Source organism: Cryptotermes secundus, unplaced genomic scaffold (genome assembly GCF_002891405.2).
Source record: "Cryptotermes secundus unplaced genomic scaffold, Csec_1.0 scaffold111, whole genome shotgun sequence".
NCBI classification, from domain to species: Eukaryota; Metazoa; Arthropoda; class Insecta; order Blattodea; family Kalotermitidae; genus Cryptotermes; species Cryptotermes secundus.
Genome location: NW_019733319.1, coordinates 410,546 through 428,005, shown reverse-complemented (window position 1 = coordinate 428,005; position 17,460 = coordinate 410,546). Strand labels below are relative to the sequence as shown.

At 43.5% G+C, this 17,460-nt stretch overlaps 1 protein-coding gene across 2 annotated transcripts in view; it reads right to left on the bottom strand.

The window, feature by feature from the left end:
* Positions 1-17,460, bottom strand: part of LOC111867896 (hepatic leukemia factor) — a 290,075-nt gene that overhangs the window by 24,959 nt on the left and 247,656 nt on the right. For both annotated transcript variants that reach the window (XM_023858110.2, XM_023858111.2), the window contains one exon: positions 10,474-10,610. In XM_023858110.2, coding sequence (XP_023713878.1) covers positions 10,474-10,610 — 137 coding nt within the window. The remainder of the gene's footprint in view (positions 1-10,473; positions 10,611-17,460) is intronic.

Genomic DNA, 17,460 nt, shown 5'->3' with positions numbered 1-17,460 from the left:
GCTGAATTACCTAATGTGGCCAGCGGTTCGAAAAGTTTGGAGACCCCTGTGTTAGAGCGAGAGACAAAGTGCCATACCGATATAAAACAACTGATACGGTTATGCATAATTTTGTGCAGTGAATCAACTACACAGAACATGGAACGACATATGATTTTGAACTGTTCATGTTAGCAATCGTTTGCCGGATTTAATTCGCAACTTCTTTGTGAATTTATAGCAACTGGCTATGGGCTAAATGACCGACGGGTTGGAGTTCGAGTCCCGGCAGGGTCTTCTCTTCTTCATGTCGTCCATACCGGCTCTGGGGTCTACCCAACCTCCTATCCAATGAGTACCGGGGACTTTTCCCCTGGGTGTTAAAGCGGGTGAGGCGTGAAGCTGACCACTCACATCCAGCTAGTGCCGAGGTCAAGAAATTGTGGATCCACATATCCACTCCCCCCTACGCCTTCATGGAGTAGTGCTTAATTAGTTAAGCACAAGAACAATTTTACCTTACAGCCGTTTCAGAATGTTTGAACACTCACATTTTACAAGGCTGTCTTTATGGCATTTATGTTTTCGCTCGCACAGAGAAATAGCTGATATGTTCCGTCAAGTTGTTCTGTGCCGATATGAAAGTTACTTTTAATCAATTTCAGAAAAGACTGTCTGCCTTCGATGGTTCGTGCTTCTTGTTAAACAGAAAAGGTTAAACGGGGAAAAAATGGGCAGCTTGGGGAGTACCGATGGACGAGCTTAAGTGATTGACAATATTTGTCACGAAAGCGTCACCAGCATATTGGAGAAATGTTTTAGAAAATGGAACCACTTTACTGCAGCCCCTTTTGGGAAGAAACGGGAGCCACACGCAGGAGAGCGCAAGGCAAAGCCGCTGGTGCTTCCAGGAAGTCGACTTAGAGTTCAATATGCAGGTATATGGTTGAGGACAGAGAGACGAGACCGATCGGCGTCTCTGCTTCATTCAACATTAAGCACTGCTACCAGGAAGGACTAGCCGTTGAGGCGACTGCTTTTCGCGGTCGATGCCAAGTGACTCACATCCACACTTACGACACTTTAAGTCGTAAGCTCGCCAGTTCCCTTAGGGCCCTTTTTAAAGGAATCATAACCCCACTTGATTTCGGAATTTTGGTACTAGAATATAGTTTCAAAGTAGAACAATTCGAAAGAGTTGCGCCAATAAGCTCTTCCATATTTCTGCGTATTGGTTACTCCTCTCCGCGGTAGCGTAGTTGATTGAGGCACTATGCACCAGCGGGAAGGTCGCGGGTTGGAGTCCCGGTGAGGTGGATTTTTTTTTTCAATTCACCTATCCTTCCAGCAGCACTATGGACCATGGGTTCGACTTCTCCTCTAACAGAAATGAGTACCTGGAATCTTCCTGGGGGGTAAAGGGAGGCCGGCGCGTAAGGCTGACAACCTCACACTCATCTGTGAGAAAATTGTCTAGAAAAATATGGGAACCTCGACGTCTCAAAACCGTATAGGCCTTCATGGCCTGTTACACGGACAGCTTTACCTTACCTTGGTCATTCCTCTCCGCCTTCCTCAGGCCTTTATCACGTGACCAAAAGCGACTGTCGCTTGCGCGTTTTTGAACACCAACATTCGTGTAAAGAGATGGTGACGACTGGAGGGGAAATATACATCTTATTTATGTGTATAAATTCCGTCTATATTATCCATTAGAGTTCATACAGCAATTTAATAGGAGCGGAACAACTTAGAGCATAACAGTGTGCTGTGGGCTGGACGGCATAGATTCGATCCCAGGCAGGGGAAAGTGATTTTTCTCTTCTCTACAGCTTCCAGGCCAACGTTGGAGCCCACCCAATCTCATATCCAATAGATACTAGGAGTTCTGTTCCTGGGGGTAAAGCACCTGGGATATGGAGCTTAAACGCGGCAGCAACTCACCTCAGTCTTGTATTGAGGTGAAGAATCAGCAGAGCATCACCATAAGCTGTCACTGCGTTTGCAAGCGAACTATACCGACTGAGCGACCGCCGCTTGTCGGTGAAGATAGCGGATAGAGGGTGTCGCGTGGTCAGCGCAACGGATCCCCACGGCCGTTAATCTCAGTTTTCTAGACCGGAGCCGCTACTTTTCCATTCAAGTGACACTCCAATTATCCTCACGCGGCTGAGTGGACCCTGTTCCAGACCCACTACTTCTTACAAAATCTGGTAACACCGCGAATCGAACCCGGAACCTCTGAATCTGTAGTCAGGAACTCTGACTACTAAACCACAGAGGTAGTCAGACGTTACCATAACCCAGTAGTATTTTATGAAAACGATGAATGAAAACATGGTGAACACATTAGATATTCTAATATATTAACTAAAACTGATGAGACACAAATACGTAATCGGTAAGCACGATATTAACGGGTTAATCCCTTGGGTATGAAGATACGAACTTCATTCAGCTGGCCAGGGGCTGGGTTTAATTGCAGGTATCTGTTAACACGGTAACAAACCTTCCGATTCTGTAAAAGTAGGGCAATGTTTGACCAAGTCAGTATTTTTTTATTGCTAGTGGGGTGGGACTAATCCCTTGTACTGCGGCCACTTCGGGCCTATTGTACCAGCCCCAGATGATAGGTGAGGGTGACTGTGGAGCAATTGGTGGAATGAAGATTGGCAGGGGAAACCGAAGTACTCAGAGAAAACCTGCCCCAGTGCCACTTTGTCCACCACAAATCCCACTTGACCAGACCCGGGATCGAACCCGGGCCGCCGTGGTGGGAAGCCAGCGACTAATCGCTTGAGTTGTGGCGTGGCCAGTCTTCGTTATGTAACTCGAATGTTATGATATGTGAATGGGAAACTGAAGAGGACTTTGAAGGAAGCGATGGTTAACCTTACTCATTCCGCCTAACTTTAAGGTACTGTAAGTGTGATGTGAACCAGGGGACAATTACTTGCTGTATGTACGCCTCGCCACCTGTCGAACTATCAATGCACGCTTCACGCAAGCTCCACAACCTGAATTTTTAACTTTATCCTAGAGCAACTTCACTTGAAGCAAGCAAATGAAGGTTCTTCACATCCAGAAACACAATTTTCGTCATGCGTAGTTTTATCGACCAGTGACTTGCATGAAGGATTCTACGTATCTTCTGGGTCATAACGTGGTGCAGTACGTTGAAAGACAATAGACGTTTCAGAAGAACATGCCGCCTTCATAGTCACGGTCGAATAATAAGCCAAGCAACAAAGGCGCTGCTTGTTATCTGCTTCGGTTGGCTTATCCTTCCAGCCTGAAGATGGGGGCTACATCTTCCTCCGAAACGTCGATTGACTTTAAACGGACTGCATTACATTATATCCTCTCTCACTCATGGAGCTGAGCCCTTCTTGAGAAGCCGCCAATTGTGCAGCTACTCGAGAATTCCCAGCATTTTTTTGAACCCGAAGGTACAATACAGTGCTCACAAGATCATTCGAAAGGTCCCTACTCTGAGCCAGATCAATCCAATTCATACCCCCCATTTCATCCGAGATCCATTTTAATATTGTCCACCCACCTACGTCTTGGTCTTCCTAGTGCTCTCTTAACTTCTGGATTTCCCACCAGTATCCTATATGCATTCCTCTTCTCCCTCATTCGTGCCACATGCCTTGCCAATCTCATCCTCCTTGACTTGATCATACTAATTATATTATATTCTTTAAGACAGAATTCTTCAAGACCGCTGCTGTGAGAACCTCCAATCCTACATAAAGACTTACATGCTTGTCAAGTTTTCGGAACATCGGTGTAGGACAGAAACAGCGACTGATTCTTGTGTTTACAACGATGCTTTTCAATGGCATAAATTGTGTACTGTCGACTATAAGGGCCGGTGTGTCAGTTATGAACTAAAAATGGATCAGGAATTAAGCAGATGTCTGCAATGAGGAATTAATCTGCCGAGAGAGATGCCTTTCCGAATATGAGTAGCTATGCAAAACAGCACGTCTTCATTCAACCCCAGAAGATATGGTTTGCATGCATCTGCATTTGATGCTTGTGGTGCTCACGCCTAAAGATGGATTTCTTTTTTCCTTGGCACTACAGCCCCAGTGGGCCTAGGCCTACTTCCATGAACTTCTCCGTTCACTTCGGTTTTTCTAGATCTTACACATTCGGTAGGACTCCTTGGGCGGGTGATCAGCTCGTCGCAAGGCCTTTACCTGTACACAAACACAGAAAAACGCACACACACAAACTAAACACCCATGCGGTGAGTGGGATTCGAACCCACGATCCCGGTTTCCAAGCAAGCGAAGACAGTACATGCATTAGACCGATCGGTTACCGTGACCGGCCTAACGATGGATTGGTTGATATAAATCGTTTCGTTTCACAACGTTTCAATGAAAATGTCAATAAAAATCTGTCTTTATAATTATAGAGTCGCGCTGTGGGGACCCCCCACTACAGGCATTAAAGCAAGAAGACTTGAATATTCTTTCTTTCAGATATTTCTGTGTACTTAAAATAGTTTCAAACGTGGATATAGTACACTTAAGCACGAAGTAGAGAACAGTTAATTAAAACGTCCGTCCATCCGTCTATGGCTCTAGAGCCCTTTGTTTGACCCTACACAGTCGGTAGGACTCCTTGAACGGGGGATCAGCCCGTCGCAAGGCCGCGACCTGCATACAGGATAGCACAAACACAGAAAACACGCACACAGACATCCATGCCCCAAGTGAGCTTCGAACCCAAGATCGCAGTGTTTGAGCAGGCGAAGACAGCTTATGCCTTAGACCACGCGGCCACCGTGATCAGTGCAATTAAAACCCCTGGATTCCGTAAGTGTATAGGCTGCATTTCTTAACGTTAGATGAAATGTGCTAAGCGATTTTAGAGATTAAAAATATGAAGCATCGTGATTGTTTTCCTTTCTAAGAATGATCACGCTTATGGACTTATGCCTGTGCGTGCGTGTCTGCCAGTGAACCGAAGAGATTTTAGTAAAACTTGGTTACGATTTCAAACCATTGGAGGTAAATCCAACTTCGTATTTCTTAATTTTCTATCACCAAATATCTCAAAATGGCGTCTTGCGAACTTCTGAGGTGACAGTAGAAACATATAACGTCGGGCCCTAAAATTTTATGTCGTAAAATATCTTAGAGATGTGCATCTCTTTTTTAAGGCAAACGCCATTTTTGTTTTGCAAAACGAGATCTTGGCGGTCGGTCGAAATGGACATACCTGCTTAGTTTCTGTCATGGTGGCCATTGTGCCGACGCCACGACACACAAGCACAAGTCTTCGAAAAAGAGATGGAGACAAAAAAAGGCATGTACAAGTCCAGCATGTGTTATTTAAGGCAGACACAAGAACGAAAATAAATTTTTAAGTGTTTCCAGCCCACCCTTACTTCCAAAGCATTGGCTAAGTACTTGCTGGAAAGTTTCCACAGCGTGAAGACTGTATCGACAGAATTCGTGTCATCGTTTCAGCTGTCCTGCAGGTCATAAACCTCAGAGCAGCAGAATGAGAAGCGAATGTCACTGCTTAGAGGTCAGCGCTTCTGCTTCTGCGTCCGGTGATCGTGGAGGCCGACAGAACGGCTATCATAATAGACGTCTTTATGGTTTCTCTCAGTCCTCCGGGGAAAGTGTCTTAACAGTACTTTAAGCAGCTGACTATCGCTTCCTTCCACTTCATTATTCCCAATCATTCATTCAATGTCACATAATACAAAAAAAAAACTCTGTGGTTTTAGTCTGCAAGCGAACTACACCGACCGAGCGATTGTGGCTTGTCGGCGAAGTTAGTGCCAAATTTAGTAGATAGAGGGTGTCGCGTGGTAAGCGCAACGAATCCCTTCGGGCGTTGATCTCGGTTTTCTAGACCGGAGCAGCTATTTCCTTGAAATAGCTCCTCAATTATCCTTACGAGGCTGAGCGGACCCCGTTCCACACCCACCACTTCTCAGAAAATCTGATAGCGCCGGGAATCGAACCCGGACCTCTGGATCTGTAGTCATGAACTCTGACCACTAGACCAGAGAGGCGGTCATCGTCACATAATACACGCAGGTGAAAAGGCGCCATATTAATCACAAATAGAGAATACGAGATACCCGCAGGACATCACACCTCGCCACTAGTGTGTAGTCTACACATTCCACGGAAACAGAGGAACACACTTGTCGGTGGCGTGACCAAGGACAGAAATACAAAGGATTCTCTTTTTCCCCGAGTCTGAATTGGACTGCGATCATTGAAAACTTCAGCGTTGAAACCAGGTTTCCGCCCTCAACAGCTCCTTTATGAATTCTATATGTCTGCATCGATCACAGAGCAAAGTGTCTCACGCTCTACGTCGTCTTCAGCGCTGTACTCATTAACCATCCGGTTAAAGTCACCAGTGCAAATGAGGGATGATAAATTGTTTATTGTTTGGTTTTGTCAACAATTTCGTGACCTCTTCTGACGTTATCTCTGAAAATGAAACAAAACCCTTGAAGGTGCAGAAATTAAATATGAGCTCCCTCTTTTCCTTCGTTGTTGCGTGTTTTCAAAGATATTTTGTCAACTACACGGTGTCCAATGGCAGGACTGTTGTGAATGACGATTTGCGAACGATGCGGAAGGGTACAGTGTATCCCTTTTCCATTTTAAGGTACTGCCTGGGACCATGGAAAGCCACGAATAGCCGTCTCCGGGCTACGTACGAAGAAGTGAAATAACATGACTTAGTGATACCCCTGAAGACTCTGTCAATGTATGTGTACGTAAAGCCGGAGCATGTTTGAAATTTTTTAGATCTATACGGAGTGAAGTTGCCGATCACAGTGGCCGCGTGGGGTAAAGCATGAACCGTCTTCGCCCGCTCGAACACTGGGATCCTGGGCTCGATTCCCACGCAAGGCGTTCATTCTGTGTGTAGGTAGAGGCCCTGGGACGGGCTGATCCCTCGTCCAAGGAGTCCTACCGACTGTATATAGATTAAGAAACTGAAGAAGCGGCCAAGGTCCACATGGGCTGTAGAGCCATAGATAGATAGATAAAGGAAAAGGTACAACTGTCCCTGTGCTTAATTAAGCACTACGCCATGAAGGCGTATGGTGGAGTGGATGTATAGATCCATATTTTCTTGACCTCGGCACTAGTTGGAAGCGAGTGGTCCGCTTCACACCCCGGCCATTTTAATCCCGGGGAAAGATTCTCTGGTACACATTGGATAGGAGGTTGGGCGGGTTCCAGGGCCGGTCTGGACGCTGTGGAGCAGAGAACAATCTCTTCCGGGAATTGAACCCCGGCCGTCCAGCTCATAGTTATACTGATTAAGCCACCCAGCTCCCTGTATGATATATGATCATACTGATTAAGCCACCCAGCTCCCTGTATGATATATGATCTACATGAACATATAGATTTACAGATCTGTATGATTCTGTAATATAAAACAAGCCACAAACTGGCGTATTTCCACTCCAAGTCTACAAGTTTTGCAGCTGGTAACAATTCAGAGAAGTCAAATGTGATCCATTGCAACCACAACTCTCGAAGCGGAAGTGAAGGTCGTATGAACTAGGCAACAGTCACGTGGGTGTCGGATGTGAGGTTCGGACGGCGGTGACTATGACGAGTAGCGTCTTTTGGGTTGCAACGTCGTGTAAAACGGCAAGCCGAGCAACCTGCTTCTGCTGGCTCCTTGCTTGAGTTATTTATCGACCATGAAGATGGAGGTGATATGTTACTCCGAAACGCCGGGCTCTCGGAACTTCATGGCGTTACAGCTCGTCAAACCGTAATCTTCGGAAAGAGATCCAGTTTCTGAAACGTTGCGTTGTGAGGGAATTTAATATGATGGACATTATTCAAAATAACAGCCACAGTTGCTACTGAAAACCACAGTTAGACTTTTACACTTAGCTGAAACTCAAACTTGCCTGACAAGAATAGGTACATATGCATAAATATCAAATTCTATCGACGCCCGTTCACGAGTTTCGGTGATGAAATACAGACACAGACAGTCGGACAGTCATGGCGTTTCTGTTCATTTCTCTGTATGCTAATCTGCATTTGTATGTGTGCTGTGAGCCTGTAACACCAATGCTGATCTGTAGAACTGTGTATTCCTTAATGGTAACGGCAAACCAACACGTCAACGCAAGAAGCAGATTGACCGGCACACAACCTGAAAAAAGTTTGTTTCCACTTACTTTGAAAACATAATTTGAAATACCTTTTGTGACGTCCTTGTTTTGATGTTTTTAAACCACACATAATTTTTCATGTGGAAATTTCACACGTGTTTTCGTACCGTACCTAATTTCACGAAAGTTATCGACATGAAAATGAAAGCATTCCGCGAGGAAGTAGTGTTCACAGAAATAATCTTAACATATTATTACGTTCCTACATTTAATAATCCTATTGTTGTCACCATCTCACAAGTTAGGAGTCGAACCAAGAACCTCCCCAACACCTCAACTTCTATGAAGAATCAAGCAAGTATACCGCGGTTTTCGGGTCCCATTCAACCACGGCTATAATAAATAAAATAAAGAAAATTCTTTTCACAGTTCAACTACGGGACTAAAAATGGTTGGATCTTTTTTTTTTCACGAAAATTTTTGTTGGTCGGTTTAACTAATATCTATTGACACATTCAAATTTCGACTGAGATAAGATAGAAATATCAAATATTTTTCGTGATGCCTTATTGCATTCCTATGCGCTTCTTGAGCGTAACTGCATAGAAGCGAAAACGGTTTCGATAAAAGTTACAAAGAAATATGAAACACATTATATTAACACCAAATTTTCTCCGTAAGCGTTACGGTTTTAGGTATACCTGAACAAACGGGAGCGAACGCGATGGCCCTGTTATGATATGCGTACATTCCTAAAAAAAAATTGAAAATTTCCTAACTTCTTTTTGTTATGTTTTGAACGATTATAAGAAATGTTATAACACAATGAACATCGTTAATCTCACAAAAAGGGGCAATTAATGGGTCATATGTTACCGAGAACACTACTGATTCTGCAAAACGTTCCACAATGTCAGCTCTTTTCTTTTGGATGACGTTTGTAATTTTGTTCTCATTACATCCGAGTACGTAGAAATCTCCACAGCACAGACAGACCACCACAGGCCCTAAAGCAACTTTCGCTTTTATGCGCTGCGTGCATACAGTACCTGCCCATATGGGTCACATACATGGATTTCGATGACATTTCGTATCTCGGATCTACATTCGCAACAGCCAAGAAGAAAATTTCATTTTCTTTCCGTATGGGCTCAATATATTCACTTTACATAAGTAACCTACAGAACTCTGTCGATGCTCTCGTGGTAAAAACAGTGGCACTTAAAATGAAACACATTCTCGTATTTAATTAAGGTGAAAAATTATTATCTGAATTGCTTTATTCGACATGCCGCACATTTAATGAATGCAAGGGCAGAAATTCTGGTTGTGGCATGTGATGCCATTTAGGGCGATTAATTTTGTAGCAACTGATTTATGTCAGCGATAGGGCTACATGGACATAAACGAAAACAAAGGATGCCATATCACAAAGAACATATTTGGAAATAATGTAACATTTTATTTTTATTGTACCAATTCAGAAAAAAGGTCATGTAACTGACTAGTAATTATCGTCGGATATCACTGCTATCAACTTCAATACAAAATTTCATCAGTCTCCTTCTCTCAAGGTTATGTCCGTATTTAGATGAAATTATTGGGGATCATCGGTATGGGTGTCGACATAACAGATCAACTGCAGATCTGAGTTTCGCATTCGTCAGATATTGGAGAAAAAATGGGAGTACGATGAGACAGTACATCAGCTATTCATAGACTTCAAGAAAGCATATGTATATCATATATATCATATACGTATATATCATATATATGATAAATATATATTTTAGTTATTTTAATATGAAGACGGCAAGGCATGAAGTGAACTAGTTTAACGTAAATCGAATAAGCACCTGAAGATGGCACTTTTGTGCCGAAACATGTAGTGCGAGAGAGAGGAGTGAGATAGATGAGTGTATGCACTGGAAGACGGTTGAAATAAATCATGGACATAATTAGAATCACCAAGTCAAGGAGAATGAGATGGGCAGGGCACGTAACACAAATGGGGTGAAGGTTAATGCATATAGGATATTGGTGGGAAAACCAGAAGGAAAGAGACAACTAGGAAGACCAAGATGTATGTGGCTGGATTAATATTAAAATGGATCTTAACGAGATAGTATGAGATGGTACGGATTGGATTGATTTCGGGCAATATAGGGACCAGTGGAGGGCTCTTGTGAACAGGGTAATGAACCTTCGGGTTCCATGAAATTTTGCGAAGTTCTTGAGTAACTGCACAACTGACGGTTTATCAAGAAGGGCTCAGCTCCATGGAGTTAATTCAGACAGACAGTTTGCTTCATCTGAAGCTCTGCTCTAGGAAGTCGGGGACTGTGAATGCTCACCTTGAGGTCAGCATCATAAGGCAGTGTCTTGTCCCACAGGTTGGGTCCCAGAAAAGCTGCTTGTGCCTCTACGTTACACCACAGCTCGCCATCTTCTTTCTTTTCCTCAGGGCCACCTTCCTTGTTCGCTGCCTTGCCTGCAACACAAAACAGTGGCGTAAGAATCCAGATATCTTCACACATTTATGTAGGCTGAATGTTGCGGTCAACGGATTGGAATTCCTGAGATTCTAAGTCCACACCTTGTCAGGGAACCGGTTTTAGTAGTTTTCCTCACTCTATCAAAGCGAATTCTCGGATTTGCCGGAATAGCCGAACGAATATCAGTTTCTCAAGAATCCGGGGGTAAGTCGCTTCTCAGTGTATTTAACGATGGCGTTTCAACTACACTGCTGACATACTTTAGAAGAGAATTGTGATAATGGTTTCTGAAAAAAACTCCGTGGCTTTAGCCCGCCAGCGAACTATACCGACCGAGCGACCGCCGCTTTTCGGCGAAGTTAGTTCCAACTTTAGCGGATACAGGTTGTCGCGAAGTCACCGTAACTAATCCACACGGCCGTTAATTTCGGTTTTCTAGACCGGAACCGCTATTTCCTTGAAATAACTCCTCAATTATCCTCACGAGTCTGAATGGACTAGACCACAGAGGCGGTCTTATGATGGATACTGAAGGGTTTGGAAAAACCGATCGTGGTTTATTTGGAGTTGCTGGTACAATGTTGCGAATATGGGGAAATTGACGAGGATCGCATTTGCGTTTCGGTTTCGAGGAACACGAGGACCGCGGAATAATGCGATCGGTTTATATTTGGCATGGAGGACGGAAGACGCGTGGGTACAGACGAGAGAGCAAGGTGCCAACTGATGTCTTTGGGCAAGGACAACCAAGTCTAATTATAGACCACGTTTTTACAACAAAAGTACTCCTAGCTATCCATCAATCCGCACTCGACAACGCAAAGTTAGACGGGGAAAGGCAAATTTGGCATTTGCAACACAGCCACACTAAGGGTGAATCTGTTTCAGGTGACACTCTGCTTGAATACACATTTCATATTGATCTGACGCTGTTTGATTGACTGCTTAACACTTTCTGTGCGATGCTCTTCATTAGAGAGGCGTTCTTTATTTTAATGACACGCCGGGATAGCGCAGTTGGTATAGCGATTGGCTACTGGCTGGACGACCAGGAAGTCGGGGTTCGAGTCCTTGTGAGGACAAGAATTTTCATTTCTTCCTCTACACCAGAGGAAGAAAAGACAAAGATCTACAACCAAATAAATTGTTGCATTTGTATTATTACATATAAAAGTGTATAGTACAACAGGATGCCTAAATATAATATAGCGGTCTAACGCATGTACTGTCTTCGCTCGCTTGAGAACAGGGATCGTGGGTTCGAATCTCACTCAGGGCATAGATGTTTAGTTTGTGTGTGCGTTTTTCTGTGTTTGTCTACAGGTAGAGGCCTTGCGACGAGCTGATCACCCGCCCAAGGAGTCTTACCGAATGTGTAAGATCTAGAAAAACCGAAGTGAACGGAGAAGTTCATGGAGGTAGGCCTAGGCCCACTGGGGCTGTAGTGTCAAGGAAAAAAAATTCTATACCTGAGGATCTATCCGCAGGGTTTCACATGTTAAACATGCAAAATGTGGAGATAAAAGTGACACAAGCATGAGACAATGCTTTCCGACTCTTCCAAATCTTGTTCTTGTGATAGTCAAAGAAGCGGCCTCTTTTTTTTTCTGAAGGCGTCGCTCTTAAATGCGAAAAAAGGAAAGCGAAACAAAACTTCCAATTCTTCAGCGCAGGCTTCAAATCCACTTTCAAGCCGGATGTAGCGGTCGGATGGTTAGGACTTCAGCTTTATATTCGGAAAGTCCCGGATTCAAATACGGGCCAGAAGACCGGCTATCCTGCTGAGGGTTTTCTCGGTTTTTGTCACACCCTTCGGGTCTGTGCTGGCGCGGTAGGGACTACAACCCCTTTGTGGTCAAGATCGTTTCCTCCCGTTTCATCTCCAGTTCGTATTCACCACTCATCCTGCCATTCGATGCTGTAAAGTCTGAGCCGATAGCGTCCTTATGTAACAGATGAATGAACGCAACTTTCGCGGCCTCTCGGTTTCCAGTTTCCAGTCTTTTAGTTCGGGCTGCATGAAGGTGCAGACTGCCACGTAAGAACTGTCAAGAGACGGCTGACGTCACGCATGAAAATATACCGGGAAAGAGAATCAGGTTAAGAGATGTGTCTGCGCACTGGATCACAGGATTTTATTTACACCGACCAAATTTTCTGGTGGCAGGGAACCCTGTGAAACTGTGACAACACAGCGTTGCTCTGTCCAAATTACTTTTCATGTTCTGGTACGGTAAAAATACACGATCATGACGGAAACAACAAAAGTACATCGCTGATCCCATCATGGTTAACAAACAAAACAAACTCCGTGGCCTGTAGTCTCTCGAAGAATTCGTAAACAGGGGGCTCGGTTTCAAATCATGAACCAGTATTTGATATACTGAGGTTTCTCACAGTTTCATTAGCTACTCCAGATAAATGCAGGGATAGTGACTTAAAACAGTCACAATCATAAGCTATATATCCCATGCACTGGAAGAAGAATCATTAAACAGTTCCAGTACCAAACACTCCACATTACAGAGCCCTAAGGCTTATGCACAGAAGATTTCACGTCCTGTTCTGCTTGGGGACCAAACCTGGAACCATTTGAATGTGAGTCCGGTGTCTTGCCTAACGTTACGAGCATGAATAGGCTTGCACCGCGGAACCGGTCGGCCTTTGAAGCTACATGCAATTAAAGCAAAATTCTACGCTGAAGCGCTCCACGACGGCAGCTATGATTAGGTACGTGCAATAAGCTAGTCGGAGAGCGTAAATTGCGTACAACAACAAGGAAGACCTGTCAGTGTATGTGGTGACATTAGCCAACACCCGCCAAGGACAAACAACGAGTTCTACGTTATCTTGTGACACGCAAACCACCATTTCAGCAATGTCCCCAGACCTTCCTAATGCCATTTCGGAGGTAGTAAGGTAACCGACAAAATGAACTTGCCTTCTGCCTGTATAAACTCGAGAAGTTGAGGTCTGTCAACGGACTTGTACTGATTTAGAATGCGTTATTATATCGTCATAACAGGGACAACAACTGAACTTCAAAATGTATGAAATCGATATCAGAAGCATTCTAAGTATCTTTGATTGCAAAGGAAAGTGAGCTGAGGGAATTCTGATTAAAACAAGAGGTAGGGTCCAAATGTCCTTTTTGAGAATTTGCAATCCACTATGGCCACGATGCCAATTTATTGCAGATATAAATCGTTTTATATCTTACATGAAACGAAGATATTAGGCAAGAATGGGACACAACATAGATACCAATGCTATAACTGAATACTATCAAAGGTAATGACTACAAGTTCTGGAAACAAAACTTTAAAACAGTGTCCCTAAAGTGTTCTATCAGTATAAAGCAAAGAGTAGAAAATTCCAGAGATTGCAGAGAGATAGGCATGTATTGAGCACAATTATTAAGAATTACTGTGACCGGAACAGGCAAAGAGGTTAATCAGTGTTGTTGATGCTCCTAATGGCAACTAATATTTTTTGTTATTTCTGTCGTGTGTTAGTATATTTTGTTCAACCCTAGTGGCAGAAATCATAGACAACATTTGGTAACGCACATAGCACAGGTAGGTTTATAACTTACTGTCCATAAACTAACATTTTGCCTGTAATAACTTAATAATATTGAGACATGGCACGAAGTTTGTCCGTCCAGCCTCCAATCCAGTGGACAAGGGGAACAAAGCGGTTTAACTCCCATAGTAACTCCCTGGCTTTAGTCCGCAAGCGAGCTATAACGACCGAGCGACCATCGCTTGCTGGCGAAGTTAGTGCCAACTTTGGCGGACAGAGGGTGTCGCGTGGTCAGCGCAATGGATCCCCACGGCTGTTAATTTCGGGTTTCTAGACCGACTCCCATAGTAGTATCTACATTGAGTATTGTGAACGAAATTACCTACATGTACGACAAACCATTCTTCAAGAAGACGATAAAATTCCAATTAAGACTGGTCTGAACTATGGTTATGCCGGACCGGTACGGAATAAAATTAAATCAAACTGCCAATTTTCAGTGTAAATCCACGATTTCGTCCGAAAGCATTCGTAGTTTTGAGGACACAATATGTAAAAAGGGACGCAACCTCCCCATAACGCAAACTAACACTTCACACTCTTAGTGCAAAAGATGTAACAATGAAAATCGTTGAAAAGTTCAATTATAATTCTTACTATAATTACGTCATGTTTCATAATGTAGTGTGTAGGCCCGTTGCTGTGTAACGGTCGCGAAACAAGGCCCAGTGATAGGGTAGTAGATTCTTAATAAACGGGGCTACGTAGCCCGTTTCTGGGCAGCAGCTCGGTAAAAGAGTTCCTGTAGCAACGGGCACAAACATAACAATAGAAAAACGTTGTCTATGTGGTCCGTGCAGAGAAATCATAACAAGGGGAGTTGGAGCAATGAGTTGAACAGAGTTCTGCAAGAGATGGCGTTATTAATTACGTGGAATTACGAGTTGTGGAGTGCTTGTCAGAGGGCAACAGAGTGACCAGAGAATCTGAAGAATCTCCATTATTAAGATCCGTTACCAGGAAACGACTAGTGGAATCAGACTGAGAAGACATAGCGTGTGCTCTAGTGTTTTGTAAAGTGTGTACGTTGCAAGTAGTTGTAGTTCCGAGTCGTGTGTATAAGTTTCCAACAGAACCATTCACCAATCCAAATCCCGTCTATAATCACACCGCCGACACGTGACAATAAGATTATCACTAAGGAAACTGAGGCAGCCAATTGTGAAGTCCACTTCACATTTTAATTGTCATCATCAGAAAGGCTGTAAGTCTACTCCAAAATGTGGAATACTGGAATTGCTCAAACACATTGTTTGGTATCATGTCCTTTACTGCAGGTATACATTTGTTACTGCATACAGGGAACAACTGTTAAAGTTAATCACAGCGAACAGTTTCAGATGTCTTATTCTTATGTTTTTTTTTACCATATTCGGGGTATCGAAAGAGGCTTCATGTAGAAGCTGTTGATATTAATCAGCGTTATATATTATGTCAGCCTACAGCTTCCTGCATGATAATTCAGTTTTGATAAATATCAATGTTACACAGGATTTGTCCGGTTGAATAAAGCGGAGTGTATATTCGGCTGACAATAATTAATTCGCTTAGTGGGGCGTGGAGTCCAACTGGGTCCACTCGGCACGGCGGCCACTGATTGGACTAATGTAGCCTGCCCCGGGTGATTATGATGATGGAGAATTTGGTGGAATGAAGATTGGCAGGGGAAACCGAAGTACTCAGAGAAAACCCGCCCCAGAGCCGCTTTGTCCACCATAAATCCCTCTTGACCAGACCCGGGATCGAACCCGGGCCGCCGTGGTGGGAAACCAGCGACTAACCGCTTGAGCTATGGCGCGGCCGACAGTATCTGAAATGAAAATCTATGTCATATTTTGCCGAATTCATTCGATAGTATCGGAGTTGAAACATGCGAACGAACCGACAAATATAATGTCCTCATTATGCGTTCATTTGACACAATTTGTAAAAACAACGCACGAAGCAACTGCCTAATTCTACAAACATTAAATGATAAATTTTATATAAACAGACTCAACATATTTTAACATGTGTTTTTATATTTATCTAGACCTTCAAGAAATGTGACAGCGTTCATTAACAAAAGTAAAAAAGTATCATTTTTTGCCTTGAACTTTAGTAATAATTCCCATTATCAACTTTCGTCAAAGTCCTTTCAAGGAGAGCTCGGCAGATAAATTTTTCAAACACAAGTAAAGACCATTTCATTATGAAACGAAATTATAAAGTATTACAGTTATGGACAGACAGATGTTCCACACGTCATTATGAATTACCGACGTTTCAAAAATGATTTTTGTTACCGTTTCTGATAGTATACACCGCAAGCATAATAAAATCAAAATAAAACACATCAAGGCTGAGCTGCCATAACTTATGCTCTCGGTGGTCCCTGTCACCCAATTTTCGGCCTGTTGGTATGCGCCTAAGAACGCGCAATTTGCTGCAGTGTTTATCCCTACCTAACAGCTATATTCCTTTACAGTCTTCGACGTGTCTACTGATTAAGGTGATACTGCTCCTTTGCAGAAGTACTAGCAGTGGTGCAAGCGGCATGGAAGTGAGTTCCAGACATTCTAGAACTTAGTAAGGTAAGGTAAACGTATCCCTGTAAGCCGTGAAGGCCCATAGGGCTGTGAGATGTCGAAGCTCCCACATTTTCTCTAGACAATCGGATCACAGAAGGCGGTAAGTCTGCCAGCCTTACGCGCAGGCCCCCCTTTACCCCAAGGAAGATTACTGGCACGCATTTCTGTTAGCAGCTGAGTCGAGCCCAGAGCATTAATGCGGCTGGAGGGATTAGGTCAACTGAAAAAAATCCAATGACATCGAGAATCGAACCCGCGACCTTCCGGCTTGTAGTATAGTGCATCAACCAACTACGCTACAGCGTACCCCCTTCTAGAACTCAGTACTACTCGTATGTTGACGTGAGGGATCAGCTTCACGTTCCTATCGATTTACTCACTGAACCATTGTAGGAATAGGTTAGGTTGGGTGAACTCAGAAGCCTATCTACTGCTCGCAGATATTGTATAGTAATAATTCTGTGATGACGCCATATGTATATATACTATCGGGCATAACCTCAACCCTCTGCACCGTCATATTCGTATCTCTTAACAGAAGAAGAGAACAACACAGAACATACTTGTATACGTGTATATGGATGCTTAGGATCTCTTTACATGTCAGATCTTACTGTCGCTATAAACATATAATTCATGCGGCGACACTGTACAGAACAGGGTACATTACCAGAAATTTCATATTTTTTCA